Here is a 21770-nt window from a genome sequence, read left to right on the forward strand (position 1 = left end):
TCACCTCTACCATCTACCCCCCTAGAAAATTGCTGACCTGTAGAATAAAGACCAAACTCCAGAGTATGGCACTTAAGGCCTTCCTGCCCACCCCCATTCCCCTCTCCCCCTCACTCATCTGAACTACTAATATTTCTCCACCTCTCTGGCTGGTTTGGCTCTCCATTCAGGGGACATGGAGGGCAAGGTGAGAGAAGCAGGCTCTTGTGGGCCTGATGAGGGACTGGGTGGCATATCCATATGGCGAGAGGTTGAAATGGAGATGAGACTAAAGGCAGGGAGACCAGCAAGGTGCTGTAGCAATTATCCCAACCTGAGAGACTGTGACCCAGATTAGGGTGCTTGGGGAAGATGGAACGAAGTGCATAGATTTCAGAGATATTTGGAAGATAAAACTGACAGGAATTGGGTACTCAATAAATATTTGTTGAATTTCCTGGCTACTCTTTCTAATATAAGCTCTTTGGTTGCTCCTCTGTATACTTCCTTCACAGCACTTTTCACAGCTTGCAGGTACCTTGTTTATATACTTGCCTATTATCTGTTTCCATCAAGCAGAATGTAAACTAAATGAGGGCTGCAACCTTGACCAACGTTATACACACAGTGCTTGGCACCTACTAGGTGCTCTCAGATCTTTGAGGACTGAACAGGTTAATTATTGATTGGATGGTACAGAGTGAGCACAGAGAGGTGAAAGGACAAGCCCAGGAAGAAGCCTGTGATCCTGGGATTCAGAGGGGTTAAGATCCTACCTTTCTACCACCTCACACCAGTCAGAATGGCCATCAATTAAGTCTACAAATAACAAATGCTGGAGAGGCTGTGGAGAAAAGGGAACCCTCCTACACTGTTGGTGGGAATGTAAATTGGTGCAGCCTCTATGGAAAATGGTATGGAGTTTCCTCGAAAAACTAAAAGAGTTGCTATATGATCCTGCAATCTGACTCCTGGGCATATATCCAGAGAAAACTATAATTTGAAAAGACACATGCGGGACTTCCCTGGTGGGGCAGTGGTTAAGAATCCGCCTGCCAATGCAAGGGACACGGGTTCGAGTCCTGGTCCGGGAAGATACCACATGCCGCGGAGCAACTAAGCCTGTGTGCCTCAACTACTGAGCCCACGCGCTGCAACTAAGGCCACGCATCTAGAGCCCGTGCTCTACAGGAGAAGCCACCGCGATGAGAAGCCCACACACCGCAACGAAGAGTAGCCCCTGTTTGCCGCAACTAGAGAAAGCCCACGCGCAGCAACGAAGACCCAATGCAGCCAAAAATTAATTAATTAAATAAATTAATTAATTTAAAAAAAAAAAGAAAAGACACATGCACCCCAGCGTTCATTGAAGCACTATTTACAATAGCCAAGACATGGAAACAACCTAAACGTCCATTGACAGATGAATGGAAAAAGAAGACGTGGTACGTATATAGAGTGCAATACTACTCAGCCATAAAAAAGAATGAAATAATGCCATCTGCAGCAACATGGATGAACCTAGAGATTATCAATCCAAGTGAAGTACGTCAAAAAGATTAAGACAGGGAATTCCCTGGTGGTCCAGTGGTTAGGACTCCAGGCGCTCACTGCCAAGGGCCTGGGTTCGATCCCTGGTTGGGGAACCAAAATCCCATAAGCTGCGCAGCCCGGCTGAAAACAAAACAAAACAAAACAAACAAACAAAAAAAAGATTAAGACAAATACCATATGAGATCACTTATATGTGGAATCTAAAATGTGACACAAATAAACTTATCTACGAAACAGAAACAGACTCAGACATAGAAAACAGACCTGTGGTTGCCAAGGGGGAGAGGTTGTGGGGGAGGGATGGATTGGGAGTTCGGGATTAGCAGATGCAAACTATTATATATACAATGGATGAACAATAAGGCCCTACTGTAGAGCACAGGGAACTATATTCAATATCCTGTGATAAACCATAATGGAAAAAATATGAAAAAGAATTAATATAGATGTATAACTGAATCACTTTGCTGTATAGTAGAAATTAACACAAAATGGTAAATCAACTATACTTCAAATAAAGTAAATTAAAAAAAAAGTCCCCACCTCTCTGTCTCTGGCCATGGGAACGGTGGGCATGGACCAGATTTAGGGGTTCAGACGGCCCGGGGACCACCTGCCCAATTGTCTATTGCTAGATTTGAGAAAATACAATTCCCATTCCTCACTTTCTGGCCTCTGGCTGCTGATCCAGGGCAGTGGATGTTTTCAGGAAAAGAGAATAGGCACCCCTCCAGAACCTGAGATCTGCTCTTCAAAGGTGTGGATGTGGGTAGCGGAAGATGTGGCCTGGCTCATGTCAAAAGCCTTGAATGCCAGGCTGTTTGACCCCAAAACTCAGCATAGGAGCCCAGGTCTCCACGCTCCTCCCCACGCCAGGCAAGCCCAGCTGGGCGCGTGCAATTCCTTTCAGGCCCTAAGGGGGGCAGCACTGGCCTGAGCCTGGGGGCTTTGTCCAAGGGCGTGGCCAGTGCCAGTGCGCGCAAATTCCCGCGCACTTAATGGGGGAGTGTTGGTGACGAGCTCAGGCAAAAGCGAGCGCCGCCCCTGCCTCTGTCCTCCAGGCTGGAACGCTAGTCCATCTAGTTCCCGGGGAGATCCCCCAGATGTCCAGGCCCCCTCGGACCTCAGCATAAGCCCCCAAGGATGGAGGAAAAGAGGACCCCCCATTAGAGGGACTCTCAGTCACCAGGGCGAGGTAGGGGACCGGGGACACAGCTGGCTTCTACATCCTGATGACCACCCGCATGGTGACTAGCAGTATGGCTGCGTCTTCAAGGCTGGAACAGGAAGCTGGGCCTCTGGGTGCATGGGTGGGAGGAGGAGCTTCTTGACGTAAGGCCCGAGGAAGGGCTTGGCTTCTTGGTGACTCGCCTCCAGGAAGGGGGCGGGCTCTCAATGACGAGACGCCAGGGAGGGGGCAGGCGTTCATTGATAAAAACGCTGGGCTATCTCGGGCGCGAGCGCCGCGTAGCAAATCCAGCCAGCGCCACGCGCAGTCGCTGCCTGGCGGAAGCCAGAATTAGCCGGGCCCGCGCTGCGCCGCACCGCCCTCATGGAGCCCGCGGCCGGCTTCCTGTCCCCGCGCCCCTTCCCGCGTGCTACGGCCCCGCCAGCGCCCCCCGCCGGGCCCGGACCTCCTGGGAGTCCCATGCCGGGACCTGAGCCGGAGGTGCTGGCCGGGCCGCTGGCGCCGGACCCTGGGCGCCTCATCACTGACCCGCGCAGCGGCCGCACCTACTTCAAAGGCCGCCTTTTGGGCAAGGTGAGCTGGGGGGTGGTGTCAGCGAGGGTAGAGGGGGACCCTGCCGGCCTCTTTGCCCCCGCGGGGCGTGGCAGGGGCGTTTGGCCTCGGCGCGGGAACCTCTGCTGGCCTGCCATGGCGCTCCCCTGGAGCGCCCTGCCTGATGCCCCCTCCTTATAGGGGGGCTTCGCCCGCTGCTACGAGGCCACTGACACAGAGACCGGCCATGCCTACGCGGTCAAAGTCATCTCGCAGAGCCGCATCACCAAGCCGCATCAGCGCGAGAAGGTGAGCCGGGACCCAGTCCCAGCAAACGACGGGTGGGGTGGGGACAGTGGCGTGGGAGCCCTTGGCGGATGACAACCCCGCGTCCCCATTGCAGATCCTAAACGAGATTGAGCTGCACCGCGGCCTGCAGCACCGCCACATTGTGCGTTTTTCGCACCACTTTGAGGATGCTGACAACATATACATTTTCCTGGAGCTCTGCAGCCGAAAGGTGAGGGATGGTGATGGAGGTGGGGGAGGGAATGGGGACCTTAAGACCCAAAGTTGGAGCCCTGCTCTTCCTCAGCAAGCACAAATGGAGGGAGGATCCGGGAGGGCAGACGAGGGGCTGAGGCAGTGGCTCTCTGCAGTCCCTGGCCCACATCTGGAAGGCCCGGCACACCCTGTTGGAGCCAGAGGTGCGCTACTACCTTCGGCAGATCCTTTCCGGACTCAAGTACTTGCACCAGCGAGGCATCTTGCACCGGGACCTCAAGCTGGGTGAGACTCCTGGGCCAACAGGATGGGGGGTTGGGGAGGCAGAGAAAAAGGCGTGTGACACATTTCTCTACCCCGGTCCAGGAAATTTTTTCATCACTGAGAACATGGAACTGAAGATGGGGGATTTTGGGCTGGCAACCAGGTTGGAGCCCCCAGAGCATAGGAAGAAGTGAGTGTCTGAGGAGGGGGGTGGCCACAGTCTGTGTGACACAGATGACGTGCGTGACAGACACTAAAGATGTATGTGGGAGGCATGACGACTGCCTGATGTGTCTGTGTGATAGATGGGAAAGGATGATGGGCTGTGTGTGTGTGTGTGAAGGTGGCAATGGCAGCCTGGGTGAATGGGGATGATGGAGAGGCTGTGGGTCCTCTGTATGTTTAGTCCCCGAGACAGGTGGGTGTAAAGATTCTTGGAGGTGTATGACTGATCCTGTGTGTGAATGTGGACGTTGACATCAGAGTGTGTGAGATGGACTGAGTGTAGGGATGGTGGGACATGACACCCCGTGTGTCACGATAACCTGCTGCGGCAACGAAGACTGGGTGTAAAACAGATAGCATGTATGGTAGTTGAGTGTTTATGGGGGCATGACAGGTGGTGTTGGTGAGTGTGGCACAGACCATAGGAGGTGACAGCCTGTATGGGTTTCTGACAGACGGGAGTCGGGGAAGGAGGAAGGGATCAGTGATGGACCCTCTGTTGACCCTGGAGGAGGGGGCTGGGTTGGGGGTCAGGGCCTCCCCCTGTCCTGCAGAGCAGCTGAGCAGCTGGGCCAGGCGGGTGGGCAGGGACTCAGCTGCCATCCCTGGCATCCATTGTCTCAGAACAAGCAGGAGTTCTCTGGCCTTTGGTGACAGGCAGCTGCTTTGTCTGGACTCACAGTGGGGGCAGGGATGAGGGGCCAGCCAGGCTGCTTCTGAACCTTGCCCTCTGCTCTTCCCTACCCCCTTTCAGGACCATCTGTGGCACCCCCAACTATGTGGCCCCAGAAGTGCTGCAGAGACAGGGCCACGGCCCTGAGGCAGATGTGTGGTCCCTGGGCTGTGTCATGTGAGTCCCAGGGTTATGTGCACACAGGGGGTGCCTAGGGGGGCATATGTTCCACTTTACTCCTGACCCCCTTTCTCTGCCCCACAGGTACACACTGCTATGTGGGAGCCCCCCCTTTGAGACAGTTGACCTGAAGGAGACATACCGCTGCATCAAACAGGTTCACTACACGCTGCCTGCCAGCCTCTCACTGCCTGCCCGGCAGCTCCTGGCCACCATCCTTCGAGCCTCACCCCAAGACCGCCCCTCAATTGACCAGATCCTGCGCCACAACTTCTTTACCAAGGTTTGTGGCCCCCCAGACTTGTCCAGTCTGTGGATTCCCAGGGGATTGAATGGGAGCAGGTGACAGGACCCCTGGGCTGCTCTTCTCTGTTCACATGCCTTCTCTCCTCAGGGCTACACCCCCTACCGGCTCCCTGTCAGCAGCTGTGTGACAGTCCCAGACCTGACACCCCTTAACCCAGCTAGGATTCTGTTTGTCAAAGTTACCAAGAGCCTATTTGGGAGGAAGAAGAGTAAGAGTGAGTCTGGGATGTCAGTGGTTTTGAGGGTACAGAGCGGCAGGGGGCTTGTCAAGTACATGTGAGGGTGTGAGTCTGAGTCCTGGGGGACCCCTTGGGAGAGCACGTGTTACACAGGCACATGGGTATGCCTAACAGTATCATCCCTGCGGGAAGCAGGGGGGCTGGACAGATTTCTCAGGGTTCTATCTCGCCCCACCCAGATAAGAACCATCCCGAGGAGCGGGACGAAGTCTCCTGTTTGGTGAACAGCCTCACTCGGATGTCCATTGGCCATCAGGATGCCAGGCCCAGGGTGAGGTGCTCACGTGGACAGTGTTCCCCTGACTCACCCCCACCCTAGCAGCTGCGGGAAGCCTGGGATAAAAGAGGCTGATGAAACATCTAGCCTCGTGGTGGCCTAATTGGCTGTGTCTCATCAGCCAGGCAGGGCTGACCTGGGGTGCCCCGGGTGCCACGGCAGGGCTGGGCCATGGACTCTCAAGGATTTGGATTTCGGGGCCTGTCTCACTCCCTTTCTCCATCCAACCCTCCAGGCTCCGGCAGCTTCAGGTCCAGCCCCCGTCAGCCTGGTAGAGACAGCACCTGAAGACAGTTCACCCCGTGGGACACTGGCGAGCAGTGGAGATGGTGAGCCACCAGGAGGATAAAGGGTGCTAGAGGTTGCTGGGCCTGAGACCAGGCCTAGAGGGAAGGAGTGGGTGGAGAGTCACTGTCTAGGACCTGGGGGACTATTGCCTAATTCTCAGTGCCCCGTCCCCTTCAGGGTTTGAAGAAGGTCTGACTGTGGCCACAGTGGTGGAGTCAGCCCTCTGTGCTCTGAGAAACTGCCTGGCCTTCATGTCCCCAGGTGAGGCTGGGGTCTGGCATATGTGAATGGTGGTGGGAGTTCTTTGACTGGGAGGCCAGGAACAGGTCCTCATTCCTTCCTCTTCCATGACAGCTGAACAGAACCCCGCTCCCCTGGCCCAGCCAGAGCCTCTGGTGTGGGTCAGCAAGTGGGTTGACTATTCCAACAAGTTTGGCTTTGGGTATCAACTGTCCAGCTGCCGTGTGGCTGTGCTCTTCAACAATGGCACACACATGGCCCTGTCAGCCAACAGAAAGTAAGTGGTGACATGGGGTGTCTTGTATCCAGCCCACTGTACTCAGCAGGGCTGTACCTTGGTGTGTGCTCCTGGGCTCCCGGACCTGCAGTCTCTCAGGGGAGGGGCGTGGGTACAGGGCTCCGTCTGACTTCTGCCTCCATCTCCTCCCCTCCAGGACTGTGCACTACGACCCCACCAGCACCAAGCACTTCTCCTTCTCTGTGGGTGCTGTGCCTCGGGCCCTGCAGCCTCAGCTGTGTGTCCTGAGGTATTTTGCCTCCTACATGGAGCAGCGCCTCATGAAGGTTTGTGGACTGGGGTGGGGCACATTGAGGACGAACACATCCTGATCCCTTTCTGTTCCCCTTTGGGGGCAGGTAGGCGAGGGGGTGGGTGCTGCAGCTAGAAGCTGAACCTCTAAGGGAGACATGAATGGAGAGAGGACTGACTCATGTCAGACAAGTGACCTGCCCCTGCTCCCAGGGTGGAGATCTGCCTAGTGTGGAAGAGGTGGAGGTGCCTGTCCCCCCACTCCTGCTGCAGTGGGTCAAGACTGATCAGGCCCTACTCATGCTCTTTAGTGATGGCACCATCCAGGTAAGAGCTCCTCTTGGAGTTGGGGGTAAGGTCTGGGAGGTCCAGGGTGCTGGGGAGGAAACGATCTGGGCCTTAGGCCCTGATCAGTGCCACCCTCCTGCACACAGGTGAACTTCTATGGAGACCACACCAAGCTGATCCTCAGTGGCTGGGAGCCCCTCCTTGTGACTTTTGTGGCCCGCAATCGCAGTGCTTGTACTTACCTCGCTTCCCACCTTCAGCAGCTGGGCTGCTCCCCAGACCTGAGGCAGCGGCTCCGCTATGCCCTGCGCCTGCTCCGGGACCGCTGCCCAGTCTAGGCCCCAACCTGCGGGGCCGGCCACCACCCAAGCCCTCAGGCCTGACGCCTGTGCCTGTAAGGCTCTGGCCCTTGCCTTTGTGGCCCTCCCTGTTCCTTTGGTGCCTCACTGGGGGCTCTGGGCCGAATCCCCCAGGGAATCAGGGACCAGCTTTACTGGGGTTGGAGGCGGCCTCCTACCCCTTCTCCAAGAAAAGCCTGAGCCTTAGCCCCCCGCTAGGGGGCGTTATTTATGGACCACTTTTATTTATTGACAGACATTTATTTATTGGGATGTGACCCCCAGGGAGGGCCTCCTCCTGGTATAATAAACCGTTTTTGCAAAACTCGGGGGAGTCCTCACTCGCAGTAGAGCCTGTGGACCGTGGCCACGGCGAAGAGGGAGGCGTTGGTGACCGCTGCCGTGGCCAGCCCGTCGCGCGCCGTGTCCCAGAGCGCGCGGCTGACCACGCGCACGTCCTGGCCGGAGCGCGGCCCCCAGCACCACGCTGCACACCAGCTTGTAGCGCGGCGGGCTGAGCTCGCGCAGGCGCAGGCGCACGCACCAGCTCACACAGCTCCGGCGCCAGCCGCCCGGCCTCGGCACGGGAGAAGAACGCGTCGCGCAATCCTGCCTCCAACGCCGCTTCCAGGGCCCGCTGTGCGCGCGCCCTCCCAGCGCTCCCGTGGCGCCGACTCCGTGCGGTATGAGGGCGCTGCCCAGCGGGCGGCAACCAGGGGTAAGCCACAGAAGCTGACCCGCGAGCCTAGAGGGGGCAAGGGGCCCAGGGATGGGCGCCGACCCCCAAGACCTGCGCCTGGCCCGGCCAGCGAGTTGCGGCGCGAAAAGGACGAGGCCGGACCTAGCACGGAGCCACGGCGGGAGGCCCGGCCCTGGCCGTCTGGTCGGGTCTCATCGATGCTGGGCAGACGGCCTGGAGGCCGCGCTGGTGATTGTTTCAGCCCATGGTCTTGGGCAGTCTCCTCCTCCTCGTGTCCGGAGGGCACAGGCCTGCCAGCCATGGACCTGCCGGCTGGAAGACCCACGCTTGGACGGGATGGCCCTCACTGGCCGTCTCTGTACACCATCCCGTCTCTTACTTAATGATAAGAGTTTGTACCCCCTAATCCCTTTCTACCTGTTTTTTGGGGGACAGGTGAATCAAATAGTCCGGGGCTGCGTGGATTCCTAGGTGCTTAGAGGGTTAAGGGCTGTTAGGGACACAATAAGGGGAGAGATGCTGCTCAGACTATCATCTTGGTATCCCTGCCCCCTGAGCTCCACTTTCCTTGGGCACTATGGAGGTTAGTTAAATGAGCTCGAAGTACACCTCCTTTTCTCCCTTCCACCTGACTTCACCAGCAGGAGAAGGGGGAGATGTATCTGCCCTCTGCCTCAGCCTAGATAGTGGCGCCTCCACCCCCTGACCAGAGGGAGGGACAGACAGACCCAACTCCTTCATCCCCCACAGATCCTTCTAGCCCTGTGAGTCTTGAATCCAGCCATCCTCCACCCCTACCTGCTCTTATGGTGGCTGGCACAAAGATCCCTACAACTGGCTGCGGCTGGGGCCGGGTGACTCAGGATGGCCCTTCCACTCTCCGCTTTTGGCTTCTGGCCCTACCTCCAGAATCATTTCTGGGATGGCTGCCCTCTTCTCCCGAAACTCCTCAGACACCTGAGTCACCTGTAGCCTTTGGCCTCCAAGCTCTCTCCTAACAGCCCTTGCCTGGCTGGCCTGGCTGGCAGGTGGGAGGTTAAGGGCCCCATGCCTTTGTTGTGGAGTTGCCATGGGTTACTGGGCAAGCACCCCCCTCTTCCCGGTTCCCTCTTTCCTGTTCTGGCTCTGGCTTAACCTGGGAATGTTCCTACTATGAGCACGTGCCGGGTGACTGAGTCGTCAGGGGAGAGGGATCAGCGGGGGCTTAGAGCCCAAGGGCATACAAGTATGACTGAAGGGGCAGATGTAGAGAGGGGCTCTGGTCAGACTGGTGTCCCCCTACCCCAGAGCTCTTGACCCACTGGCCACTTCACCCCTTGTGAAGACTGGCTCTCCACTTGTAAGCAAGTCTCAGAGGGCCTGGGATATGGGGAAACCCTGAGGCTGTGGGGGAGGCCCCTCAGAAATCCGGACCTGGGCCTACGGGAAGGAGCGCCCCCGCCCTGTCATCTCCCTGTCAGCCTCAACTAGGGCAAACGTTTCCGTTTCCTGTGCAGAGCTAGGGTGTGGCTTGGATGACTTCCTCAGTTCAGGGCTGGGGGAGGGGGAAGGGAGACCCATCCGAACACAGACCTGATGCAACAGTGGTGACTCCACTCCTAAGTGCACCCTGCTGACCTCAGTGCCCTGGGGCTTGTCCCCAGCTGTCCACACCTCTTGTGTGCCCTACTGCCCAGATTGCCGCCCCCCTTCGGTTGCATTTCAGGGAGGCCAGAGACCATGACTCCTCATTCAGAGGTGACACCTCCTCACCTGACCCCCCTCTGGGAGCGACAGGACTGCCACCTCCCAAACAAGCCAGGTCTGGGCCCTGAAAACGGTCCATAGGGACAAGGACTTTCCCCACGGAGGGGGGTTCCCCAGGCCTGGCTAGCCCGATCTTGACCCTGTGTGCCTGTTGGGGGGAGGGTGGGAGGGGGCGGGGAGTTTGAACTCTGAACCCAGGACAGGCAGGAGCCAGGGTGCCAAGACCCTCCGACTCTGCTTAGGGCCCCTCTAGGGCTGAAGTTTTCTCTGGGCCTGTGGGAGCTGGGCGGGGCCTCGTCTCTGGCTGGGCTCTAGTTTCCGTGGAAACCCACAGGCTTCCCACCCCAGCGCTGCCTGGGCAGGCTCCCAGCTGGGGCCTCATCCGCAGCCAGCCTCTCCTCCCGAGTCCAGTCCGCTCTACCTTGGCCTCTCTTGGTCCCCTCCCTGAGTCCCCATCCCCAAGCCAAGCCTCTGGCCTCCTGCACTGGCCTCTGATGCCTTCAGGAACCTGGGCCTCCTGCCTCATTCCTAAACTTTAGCTTCTCAGCAAACAGGCCTCCCAAGCTCTTGCCCCTCCTTCTCGGGCCTTTCTAGCTCCTCACCAGCTTTAGGGCTCAACCAGGCCTCCTGCTCCTTCCACCTACCGCCTCCCACGGACCAGCAGACAACAGGCCTCCTAGGCTGTTCCTCCTGCTCACTCCCCTGCCCTACCCCACCCATGGAGACCCCAGGACTGACTGTGCACGGGGAGGCTGCGCCCTTTTCCACAGCACTCCGAAGCCTCGTCAACAACCCCCTATACAGGTGAGGGGGGGCCCTGTTTGTGGGTTTTCCCTAGCTGCCTCTGCTGGGCCCCATGACTCTGAGGAAGCTCTGGGTGCAGAGGAAGTGGGGAATTAGGACTTGACCCTCCTCCCTGGTGAACTCAGTCTGGGGAAGTCAAGTGTAGAGGATTACTACTGGTCGCTTAGTGTCTACGAGAGCCAGAGGTGGGGGCACTGGGGACCGGAGCTCAGAGCAGCTATGTGACCTCAGGGAAAGGCCTTCCTGTTTTGGATCTTAGGCTCCTGGCAGAGAAGAGCCCTCCGCCCCCTGGACCCTGAGAAATGGATGTAACTCGAGTGCCTCCCTAGGGAGGCAGAGGAGCCGATAACCCTGCTCTGGGAACTGCGGACTCACAAGGGGAACAAAGCTCAAGAGACTGAGCCAGAGTTGCAGACAGGGAGTAGTTCAAGGGTGCTGCCTGGGGCTCACTGCCTGCCCAGGATGCTGTGCTGTCTGAAACCAAGGGACAGAGTACGGGGGCAACGCTGGTCAGGAGAACTAGAATGCAGCTTTCTATTCCCACTGCCTCAGAGCTGGGCCCCTCCCTACGGGTCGGTGACTCCTATAACCCTACTTCTTTGGGCATCGCAGTCTGGTCTGAGCAGTGGGAACCCTCAGGCCTTGGACCTGAGACTGGGAGGCTCCAGGAAGCTCAAGCTTCATCTCCTGCCTCCTACCCATTATGCTGTTCAGAGGCCCAGAGGCTGGGGCCGGTAGTGATCGTGAAGATGGAAAATGTGGTCTGGCCTCATGATGGTGCCTCACTGACATGTCTATTTGCAGCTGGTGCACTCTGCACCCCCAACCCTACCCTCTCCTGTCTGGAGGAGGCTGAAAAAGCTGAGTCTGGAGGAGGCTGAAAAAGCTGAGTCTGGAGGAGGCTGAAAAAGCTGAGTTTGCAGTCTGTGGAGGAGAAGCCAAAAAGTTTCCCTTCTCCCAAGACACAGGCTCGGGGGGAGGAGAGGGGTATTGGGATCAACCTTGTATCAGCCCTGGTGCCCCCTCAGTGATCAATTGATCAAACCTAGCCACCTCCTAGGGTTTTGGGATTCGCATCCCATTTCAGGGATGAGAAAGCTGAGAGTTAATGAGTAGGAAGTCTCTTGCCTAGGCACCACAAGATGGAGCTGGAATTAGAACCATGCCTGTGTGACCCAGACCTTCGGCTGGAGGGACTGTCTCTTTTACAGGGCAGATAAGGAAACGGAGTTGGGCAAAGGCAAAGCCTAGAGTTGCACAGAGACTCTGGCCTCCTCTTCCTAGTTCTCTGCCCCTCTCTCCCACAGTGATGTTTGCTTTGTGGTCGGTCAAGAACGGCAGGAGGTGTTTGCCCACCGGTGCTTGTTGGCATGTAGATGCAACTTCTTCCAGCGACTTCTGGGCTCAGAGCCGGGCCCCGGGGTGCCTAGCCCTGTGGTGCTGAGCACCGTGCCAGCTGAGGCCTTCCTGGCAGTGCTGGAGTTTCTGTACACCAACAGTGCCAAGCTGCACCGCCACTCCGTGAGCCCACCGGGCAGGGGTCTGGGTAGGAGGAGGGGTGGCTGAGGGATGGGGGAGACTCCTTTCCACTCCCCCAATCACCCACTCTGCAGGTGCTGGAGGTGCTGACGGCAGCTGTGGAGTATGGGCTGGAGGAACTGCGAGAGGTGGGTTTATGTGGCGCCTCATCTCGTTTCCCCCGCCTCTTATGGGCTCAGTTCCTATCCTGCCTCACACACCGGCTAGCCTGGAGAGCAACGTGCACCGGTACAGACAGAAGTATGGGTATCTCTGTGTAGATAGGCATTTATGTGTGCCTGTGTGCAAACGGATATGCGCGTGCCCTGTGGGGGCATGTAGGGCGTTTATGGATGGTGCTGTAGATACCAGGATAAATTAGCCTTGATCCCTGTTCTTCAAAGAGAGACAGACACAAGAAAACTCTTAACTCAGTGCCATAAGAAGTGTGACAGATAAGGGCAAATGGTGCTGAGACTGTACGGAGAGTCTCTAGTCTCGCCACCAGGGAGAGAGGAGGGGAAGACTTCCTGGAGGAGGAAACATTTGTGTTGGATCGGGTAGAACAGGTAGGAGTTTGTTCAGAAGGGGAGAGGAAAGATGGCATTCTAGTTACAGAGACAGAGGTACAAAAGATGCTGGTGAGACATTTAGTGTGGCTGCACTCAGTGTGTGAGAGGAGAGGGAGATATGAGATTGGAGAGCATGCCAAGGGCTGGTTCCTGCAGAACTTTCAAGAATTTGGACTTCTTTTACCCAGAGGGCAGTGGAAATTCATGAGGTTTCAGATAAAGGAGTGAGGATTTGGAAGCTAAGGGGTGAAGGGATTAGGGCTTACCAGTCCAGTAAGGGGGTGGTGGTGGCAGTGGTTGCCCGAGAGAGGTGCATGGCTTTGAGAGAAGTGGAATTGGCATGACCCAGTGCTTTTCTGGATGTGGAGGGTGAGAGGGAGATGTTGTGGATGAAATTCAAGTTTCTGGTTAAAAGAGAAGTGTCTTCGAGTCCAGAGGGGGGACACGTGGAGAAAAATAAGTGTCCTGAGAGAAAGGGAGAGTGGAATTTTCACGTGGCTCTTATCTAGCTTGATTAGCGAGGAATGTACTAAAAGGTAGGCTGCTGGGCTTGGCTTTGCTAGTTTCTAGTTCCTCCAGGTTTGCCAAGTCTCAGGCCCTGGTGATTCCCTGCCTCCCTTGGCCTGGGAGGTCTGTATGGGCCTGGGGCTGCTATAAGCCTGGGTGGCTCACTGCTCCAAGCCTGCTCACTGCTTCTGCACTGGGGCTGGGGTCTTGGAACGGGGACATTTGGGCACAACCCACATTCGTTTCTGTTCCCAGCTGTGCCTGCAGTTTGTGATGAAGGTGCTGGATGTGGAGCTGGTTTGCGAGGCCCTGCAGGTGGGTGTTGCTGGACAGGCTTGCAGGTGGTCCCCCTGTGGAGGGCCGGGCTACATGGCCCCTCCAGTCTTAACCCAACCTCCCTCATTCTGCTCTCAGATTGCCGTATCCTTTGGCCTGGGACCGCTGCAGGAGCGCTGTGTAGCTTTCATAGAGGCCCACAGCCAGGTACAGCTCCCGACCTTCATACTCCCAACCCCACACGCCTCATCCTGCTCCCCCCTGACCCAATCGCGGACCCACAGGAGACCCTCCGGACCCGTGGTTTCCTGGAGCTGTCGGCACCCGCGTTGCTGCTCCTGCTGCGCAGCGACAGGCTCTGCGTGGATGAGGCCGAGCTGGTCCTGGCAGCCCGGAGCTGGGCGCGCGTGGGCGCGGTGAGCGGGAGCTGAGGGGAGCGCGGGGTGGGGGCGCTGAAGGAGGCTCGGGCCGCAGGAACCTGGCGAGCGGGCGGCTGGGCAGGTGCCCCCGCCCGCCTGGGCTCAACGCTGGCGTCGGCAGGCGGTGCTGGAGCGGCCTGTGGCCGAGGTGGCGGCCCCGGTGGTGCGGGAGCTGAGACTGGCCTTGCTGGCTCCGGCAGAGCTGAGCGCCCTGGAAGAGCAGAACCGGCGGGAGCCGCTCATCCCGGTACGGACGCGGGGAACACGGCTCAGATTCACTCCGCGGCGTGGGGGGAAGGGCGGGGGGCGCAGCCCAGGATCTGCGGGCTGAGGTAGGCATTGCGTGACTCCGCCATGACTCGCCTCCCCTACAGGTGGAACAGATCGTGGAGGCGTGGAAATGCCATGCTCTGCGGAGAGGGGATGCGGCCCGGGGCGCCCCGTGCCGCCGCCGGAGGGGTACCCTGCCCCGGGAGCATCATCGCTTTCTGGACCTGCCCTTTAAGTGACCAAACGCCGCGACTTGCGAGGAATTCTGGGCCTCTCCTAAACTACAGCTCCCAACATGCTCCGCGCTCGGAGCGGGTTTCCGCTCCTAGAATGCCCGGCTAGCGGGGCGCAGGAGGGGCGGCAGTCTGACACGCGCAGGCGTTGTGGGTGAGGTTCCGGGGGAGGGCGGGCCTGAGCGGCGCGTCAGTGGGCTGAGCCTTGGCTTCGAGGCCCTCGCGAGGCCGGGAAGTGGGTTCCCTCGCGCTGTGCTCTGGCGTTACAGCCGGCCCTTGGGCACTCTCGCCCACCCTGTTTACTCTTTTAATTCCCACATATCGTTTCAGCTCAGCCCCTTCTTTAACTCCAGACCTGCCTCCTGACGATCTCCCTCTAAATGTCCCACAGACACCTCAGACTCAATCCAAAATTGACCTCGCCCATCATCTTTCTCCAGTTTTGCTCCCATCGTGTTTCTCATCTCCGTGGGTGCCCAAGCCAGAAGTCTACCGCTCATCCTTGCTTTATTCCTCTTCCTCACATCTGCCTCCCGTGGCTTCTACCTTTTAAGAGACTGAAACTTAGCAGAATATGCCACCCCAAAATATGCCTTTTTGTCATAAAGTTATTTTAAGCTGATTATTTTGAGAAAAGGGAGAAGTTTTGAAAACAGAGAAGTTACCCTTTTGTAAGGGAAGTTTTTAGAATGGAAATCTCCATTTGTAAGGGTGTCTCCCTGTCTGTACCAGGATGACTAACTCACAGAAGAATCTTCCAGTGAAGTCAGTGAAATCTGCTTAATAAACCTTATCCTTGCTTTTGGTGCTTTTTCCTGATGGCCTTCCTATAACTGGCCTCCCCACAGTTTTCTTTCTCTTGTTGTTAGCTGAAGGAGGTATTTAAGCAGGTATTTTAGGCCACCTCAGGGAGTTACTCATTTTCCCCTGGGTATCTCCCATGTATACATGAGATATACATGCTAATAAACTTATGGGGGTTTTTTTTGTTTTCTCTTGTTAAGATGTCTTATTACAAAGGTCTCAGCCAAGAGCACAGAGAGGAGAGAGAAAATTATTTTTCCTCTCCTACAAGATCTTTTCAGTTGGTTCAGTTCTCTCAGCCCAGTTCAGCCAGTCCTGTCTGTGGCGGGAATCACTGCCACAGGCTCTTATTAATCCTCCTGCCTTCACTCCAGCGGCGACCCCCTCCCCAACCTGTTCCCACACTGCTGCCAGACCTGTGTAAGATTGTCAGCCCTACTCTCCTTATTAAGTTCCTCAACATTCCCACTGCCCTCAGGACAAAATATAATCTATTTCACTTTTAGGGAACTCAAAATTACTAGTGGTTCCAAACATTAGCAACTCTTCTCTCAACTATTGCCTTTGCATAAATTCACTGGTCCTGAAGGCAATGGTCCTCCAGCTCTGGATTTACTTTCTTGGTTATTGAAGACTCCCCATGCTCCCTTTTAATTTGTTACACATTTTTGTCTTCTTGAGGATCTGAATCTGCCTGGAGAAAGATCTCTGGGGCCTGGAGTGGTGCCTTATTCATTTCTACTTCCCCAGTCCCTGTCACATAATCAGTGCTCTGTAAATGTTCAGTGAAGACTTCGTTTTCTTATTTAAATGTTATTTTATTCCATTAAGATACTATCAGTGTGGGGCTTCCCTGATGGCGCAGTGGTTAAGTATCCACCTGCCAATGCAGGGGACACGGGTTCGAGCCCTGGTCCGGGAAGATCCCACATGCCGCAGAGCAACTAAGCCCGTGTGCCACAACTACTGAGCCTGCGCTCTAGAGCCCATGAGCCACAACTACTGAGTCCACGTGCCACAAATACTGAAGCCCGCGCGCCTAGAGCCCGTGCTCTGCAACAAGAGAAGCCACCACAATGGGAAGCCCCCGCACCACAGCGAAGAGTAGCCCCTGCTCACCGCAACTAGAGAAAGCCCGTGTGCATCAACAAAGACCCAACGCAGCCAAAAAAATAAAAATAAAAAAAAGATACTATCAGTGTGAAATTAGGGACAATTAATTAATTTTTTTTTTTGGCTGTGCCTCTCGCCTTGTGGGATCTTAGTTCCCCAACCAGGGATCGAACCCGTGCCCTCTGCAGTGGAAGTGTGGAATCTTAACCCTGGACCGCCAGGGAAGTCCCTAATTGGAAAAAAATTTTCTTCTTTCTCAGGGATTTTATGTAAAAATATATTGCACATGGATTAAAAATAGTTATTTGCTATTATTTCTCAAGACTGAAAAATGTGGTTACCCTCAGTACCACTTTGTTTGGATAATGAAAATTGAAGACAAACTAGTCCTAGAGGACTGGTTTAACCTAGAGGACTGGTTAAATAAATTAACTATGGTATATTCCTACAGTGATATTAAAAAATATCCAAGATTGGGACTTCCCTGGCGGTCCAGTGGTTAAGAATCTGCCTTCCAATGCAGGGGATGCAGGTGCCGCCCCTGGTCGGGAACTAAGATCCCACATGCCGTGGAGCAACTAAGCCTGCATGCCACAACTAGAGAAGCCCGTGTAGCGCAACGAAGAGCCCGTGCGCTGTAACAAAGACCCAGCGCAGCTAAAATTGAAAAACAAACAAAAAAAGAAATCCATGATCTTTGGTAAGAAAAGCACAGTGCAGACCAAGTAGAGCATGATTCATTTTGCTGAAAGAAAAGGTAATATTGAGGAAAAAGTTTTCCTTGCTCCTCTTCAGGTCCTTGGCTGGATCTGAAGATTAAATTGACAAAAACAATTAACAGGAGAAAAGCATACAATTAAAAAAAAATAATAAATTTATTTATTTATTTGTATTTGGCTGCTTTGGGTCTTCGTAGAGCGAAGAGCGAGGGCTTCTCTTCGTTGCGGTGCTCAGGCTTCTCATTGCGGTGGCTTTTCTTGTGGAGCATGGGCTCTAGGCGTGCGAGCTTCAGTAGATGTGGCACAAGTGCTCACTCGTGGCTCGCAGGCTCTAGAGCACAGGCTCAGTAGTTTCTTAACCACTGCACCACCAGGGAAGTCCCTACAAATTTATTTAATGTAAGTTTTTACGTGACATGGGAGCCTTCATAAGGAAATGAAGACCAAAAGAAACAGTTAAGCCTGAGTATTTTAATGCTAGGTTAAAGGGTAGTAATCTGGGGGGAATTTAGCAAGACTTGCTCTTTAGAATTCTCAGAGTCTCCTTGTCCTTGGAGATGATGCTCCTTTCCTCTCGGTATACTAAGGGCAGCTCTCACTTGAGAGTTTTATGACCTGTTTCATGGGTGTGTGTGTGTGTGTTGGGCGTTGGGGGAGTGAGGAGGTCAGAATGACTTTCCTGTTTTCTCAAACTCCTTCAGCTTAAAATACTCAATGTGGAGGTGCCATATTTTAGGATGGCATGTCCTGAACCCCATCGCTAAGTAGCACAGTGATGAAGAGAACGCCTCTTCTGGAGCCAAGCTGCCTGGGTTTGAATCTCAGCTCCATCACTTTCTGGCTTTGTGATTTGATTGAGGCTATTTAATTTTTTATGCCTCAGTTTCTTTATTTATAAAATGGAGATAAAAATAGAATCTATTTAGTTCTCAGGAAGATTAATTTTGTAAAGTGCTTAGGACTGTAATGGGACAGTACATGTGATTAGAAAATAAATCTCTTCATTCATTTGTTACACAAATATTCATTGAGTGTTCATGTGCTAGACATTGATTTAGGGTCATGGGATCTATCAGAGGACAAATCAGGTAAAGTCTCTGCCTCACAGAACCTACATTCTAGGAGGAGAAAGAGCAGACAAGTAAAGAAATGCATGTATGATATTCCGGGGCGGGTTTGCACTCTGAAGAAAAAGCATGTTACACAGCGATGTGGTGGTGTGATCGGATTTACATTTTAAACAATTACTTGGCCTTTGTGTGGAGGATTGGGACAAAGACAGTCAAGGGAGTGAGGCGGGGGTTGGGAGGCTATTGCCGGAATCCAAGAACTCTTGGACCAGCTTGCTAGCACTGGAGGAGGTAAAACGTATGCGGTTGCGTGAAGCATACACTTTGAATATGAGAGTCACTGGGAACAGCTGATGACTGTGAATTCGGAGGACACCAGGTAGGAGATAATATTCACTTTAAAGCCACAGATCTTCTAAGACCCAGGAACAAGAGAACACATTTGCTAGCTCGCCCAGTCCTCTCAATAATGCTCTTGCTATAGAGCACTTTTCACTGAGATTCTGTATTATGTACCTTTTTTTTTTTTTTTTTTGGTTCTTGGTTTCACCAAAAACTTAAGCTCCTTAAGAGAAGGAGCCGTGTATATTTACACGGAAAACTGGCATCGAGCGAGCATTAAACGGGGATAATCTGACCAAACTGCCTTCTCTGCTATTTTTGGGAAGGGAACCAATAAGCCTGATTGGAAATGAACATTGTTGCGTTTAATTTGTTTCGCTGTACGTCGAGCCAAAAACGTTCAGTGCTTTTTCACGCCTTCCTTTATTTCGTCAACTTCATCACCTACTGCAAAGCCTTGGAGAGAAACCAGCAGAAAAGTAAAAGAGGCACACTTCGCAAAACGAAGTGAATAATCGGAAAGGAACTCCAACATCCGACACGGAACTTTTGTTTAAATTCCCCCGGGTAATTACAGACAAGTTGTTAAAACACAGGATCAAGCCCTAACTTCTCGTTTTTTTAACTCCAAAATGTACCCCGGCTAAAATACGCAACCTCAAAAAATAAGGCAAACTCTCAAAACTGTTTCTCTTTACGGAAATCTTCAGTAAAAAGCGATAAATTTATACACTCTGAAAAGAAACCACAATATGCTTACTCGCTTCCGCTTGGAACACTCCCAGAACAACCTAACAGCTCAGTTATGGTTGCTCCGCTCCTGCGCAGTTCGCACTCCCTGCGTGGGATTTACACAGACCATAGATTTCTAATAGGCACTGTGCCCTGCAACAGTGGACAAACCCCGTGGGGGGAACTCAAGCAGCGTGAAACTGTCTTTTCGTGGTGCACCATGGGTATGCAAATCGCAGGCCGTTCCGGCCCCTGGGCGACACCAGTCGCTGGCCAGGCAGGGCGGCACCGTGGGGACCCCAGGGCTGCAGCGCTCTCTCGTCGCTGTGGGTCCGCCCGGGAGCCGGCGCTTTCTTACCCAGGCTGAGGTTAAGTCCTACCATTCGGTACCCTCAGGGACCACCCCCTCCCCCCACCCGCCCCCAACCTTGTTCTAGGGACAGAAGCAGAAACGGTCGAGCACAGACACTCAGGGACTTTGGACCATGTAGGAGGCAGGTTACCACCCCTTCTGGGGCAGATGGCATCCAACTTATCTGGAAGGATGGTTCGGGTTTATGGGAGGTGGAAACGTGTTCTCCGCAGAGGGAATGGCCTCTGTGAAGTTATGGGTGGTGAACATAGAAAGTAATCAGTCTGTCTGGAGTAGAGTGTGGTGTGTCTGAATGAGGGTGTGAATCCGGCCAGTCGCCGTCCTGAGAGAGCTGGGATGATGGCAGAGGCTAGATGGAGTTAGGCCTGGAAAGGGCTTGGCTTTGATCTTGTGATATCAGTGATGGGGAGCCATGAACAGGGCTGAAGAGTGTGCACTGCCACACAGGGTGGGCTGTCCTGCAAACACTGGGACTTGTCCCCAAGACTGGCTGTGGTCAATGCCCCGGAACTGACCATTCCTGGGGTGGTCCGGCTCCAACTGGCTGGAATCCTTCAGCTGCTGCCACACCAGGACACTGGGCAGTGTTTCAGGGTTATTCACTAAGCATGCAGTTGGAGCACAGACTTTGAGCATATCTAATATCCCACAAACTACAGAAATAGAGAGCACCTATGAGAAGCCGGGTGATGTCTTACATAAATATTTCATTTAAAATCCTGAAAGGAAAAACTAGTACCCTACAAGATAGGCTCTAATCTTCCCATTTCACAGATGAAGAAGCTGAGGCTCAGGTTCTCTGACTTTTCCAGGTCACTCAGCTGGTAAGTGGCACCGATGGAGTGACATCTTTTGCACTATTCCAGCCTGGTGAGCTCTTCTGCTCTACCCAAAAGCCCCTCCAAAGTGACCCAAACACTACTGGCTCCAAATCCAGTGTCCATCCCTTGGGCATCCTGGATGCATCCCCTACTCTAGGTTCCAAGCCAACCGCCTGCTTCTCTTAAGTCTTCTCAAGCATCTTAGTGTTGATTCAGCTGCAGAAGTCTTCCCCCGCCCCGCACCTCCCTGCCCACTTTTGGTCAGAACATGATTTTCTGGCCTTTGGCCTGGTGGGGTGGAGTGTGAGAAGGCAGTACTCTGGGGGTGGGATCGTTCCTGGTGAGTGGGTGGCTGGAATCCAGGGTGTGTATGTGTGTCAGTTGAGACTGAGCCCTGGGATAATTGGAGAAGGGCAATAAAAGACCTCCCCCACCTCATGCGTCAGATAAGACTCTGTACTCTACACCCAGGGGTGTGGCCAGAACCGTCCAGGCATCTGTATAGTGGGCCTGTTCAGCCTTCACAGAACAAACAGCTTAAATACAGAGCCTCACTGGTTGCTAATGCAACCTCAATTTCAACAGTGCCCCTACTGATCCCGTAGCTGTCTGGCCAAAGATGCCTCTGGGGCGCCAAGCTGACTGCTGACTTGCCGAGGACTCTGCCTTGGAGGTTGGTCTGGGCACAAAACTCCTAAAATACTATCCCCATCTCTGTTTCAATTGGCCACCTTCTTCTTCTTTTTTTTAATTTTGGCTGCACGGCTTGTGGGATCTTAGTTTCTCAACCAGGGATCCAACCCGGGCCCAGGCCGGCAATGAGAGTGCCCAAGTCTTAAGCACTGGACCGCCAGGGAATTCCCTCAGATGCTTTTTTGATCTGCTTCCACTTCTCCTCTCACCTGTTGCCTGGCTGTGTCCCTCTGCCCATCCCCCCATGCCGCTCACAAAGGAAGGTGGGTGATGAGTCTGGAGAGGTGCGCAAGGCTGGCTTATGATGGCTCTGAAAGCCACACGGTGGGGTTTGACATCAAAAACATTTGTATCACTTTGTGTACTAAGCACTTCGGCCAGACCCTGTTACCACATATATGACCAACACATTGGCTGAACATCATCTTCACGTGCCAGGTGAATAAACACACCA

At 54.3% G+C, this 21770-nt stretch overlaps 3 protein-coding genes and 1 non-coding gene across 6 annotated transcripts; 2 read left to right on the forward strand and 2 right to left on the reverse strand.

Annotated features, from left to right (window-relative positions):
* Positions 1-2622: 2622 nt before the first annotated feature.
* Positions 2623-7929, forward strand: PLK3 (polo like kinase 3). 2 transcript variants are annotated; one of them, XM_060089697.1, is made up of 15 exons: positions 2623-3295; positions 3455-3562; positions 3657-3773; positions 3913-4042; positions 4124-4211; positions 5001-5096; positions 5184-5382; positions 5494-5620; positions 5824-5915; positions 6157-6250; positions 6387-6470; positions 6564-6726; positions 6884-7013; positions 7192-7305; positions 7413-7929. In XM_060089697.1, exons 1-15 carry the CDS (start codon positions 3086-3088, stop codon positions 7602-7604), a joined length of 1944 nt encoding a protein of 647 aa, XP_059945680.1. In that variant the 5' UTR covers positions 2623-3085; the 3' UTR covers positions 7605-7929. The 2 variants fall into 2 exon arrangements, with proteins under 2 accessions (XP_059945680.1, XP_059945681.1); XM_060089698.1 differs by lacking the exon at positions 7413-7929 and having other exon boundaries at positions 6884-6976; positions 7086-7271.
* Positions 7930-7942: 13 nt separating this feature from the next.
* On the reverse strand, positions 7943-8605 carry DYNLT4 (dynein light chain Tctex-type 4). Its single transcript, XM_060089699.1, is given in 4 exon segments — positions 7943-8080; positions 8082-8144; positions 8146-8254; positions 8256-8605. Coding segments are annotated over 4 exon segments (660 nt in total).
* Positions 8606-10292: 1687 nt separating this feature from the next.
* On the forward strand, positions 10293-18204 carry BTBD19 (BTB domain containing 19). Of its 2 annotated transcripts, XR_009531127.1 has the most exons (9): positions 10293-10854; positions 12162-12375; positions 12468-12521; positions 13707-13766; positions 13866-13934; positions 14012-14143; positions 14268-14393; positions 14521-14803; positions 15041-18204. XR_009531127.1 is itself a non-coding variant. In XM_060089700.1 (8 exons), exons 1-8 carry the CDS (start codon positions 10769-10771, stop codon positions 14653-14655), a joined length of 876 nt encoding a protein of 291 aa, XP_059945683.1. In that variant the 5' UTR covers positions 10293-10768; the 3' UTR covers positions 14656-18204. The 2 variants fall into 2 exon arrangements, 1 of the variants encoding a protein (XP_059945683.1); XM_060089700.1 differs by having other exon boundaries at positions 14521-18204.
* Positions 18205-19333: 1129 nt separating this feature from the next.
* On the reverse strand, positions 19334-19451 carry LOC132484854 (U5 spliceosomal RNA). The gene has a single exon (XR_009531386.1). It is a non-coding gene; the product is annotated as a U5 spliceosomal RNA (small nuclear RNA).
* Positions 19452-21770: the final 2319 nt, after the last annotated feature.

This window comes from Mesoplodon densirostris, chromosome 2 (assembly GCF_025265405.1).
Source record: "Mesoplodon densirostris isolate mMesDen1 chromosome 2, mMesDen1 primary haplotype, whole genome shotgun sequence".
NCBI lineage: Eukaryota > Metazoa > Chordata > Mammalia > Artiodactyla > Ziphiidae > Mesoplodon > Mesoplodon densirostris.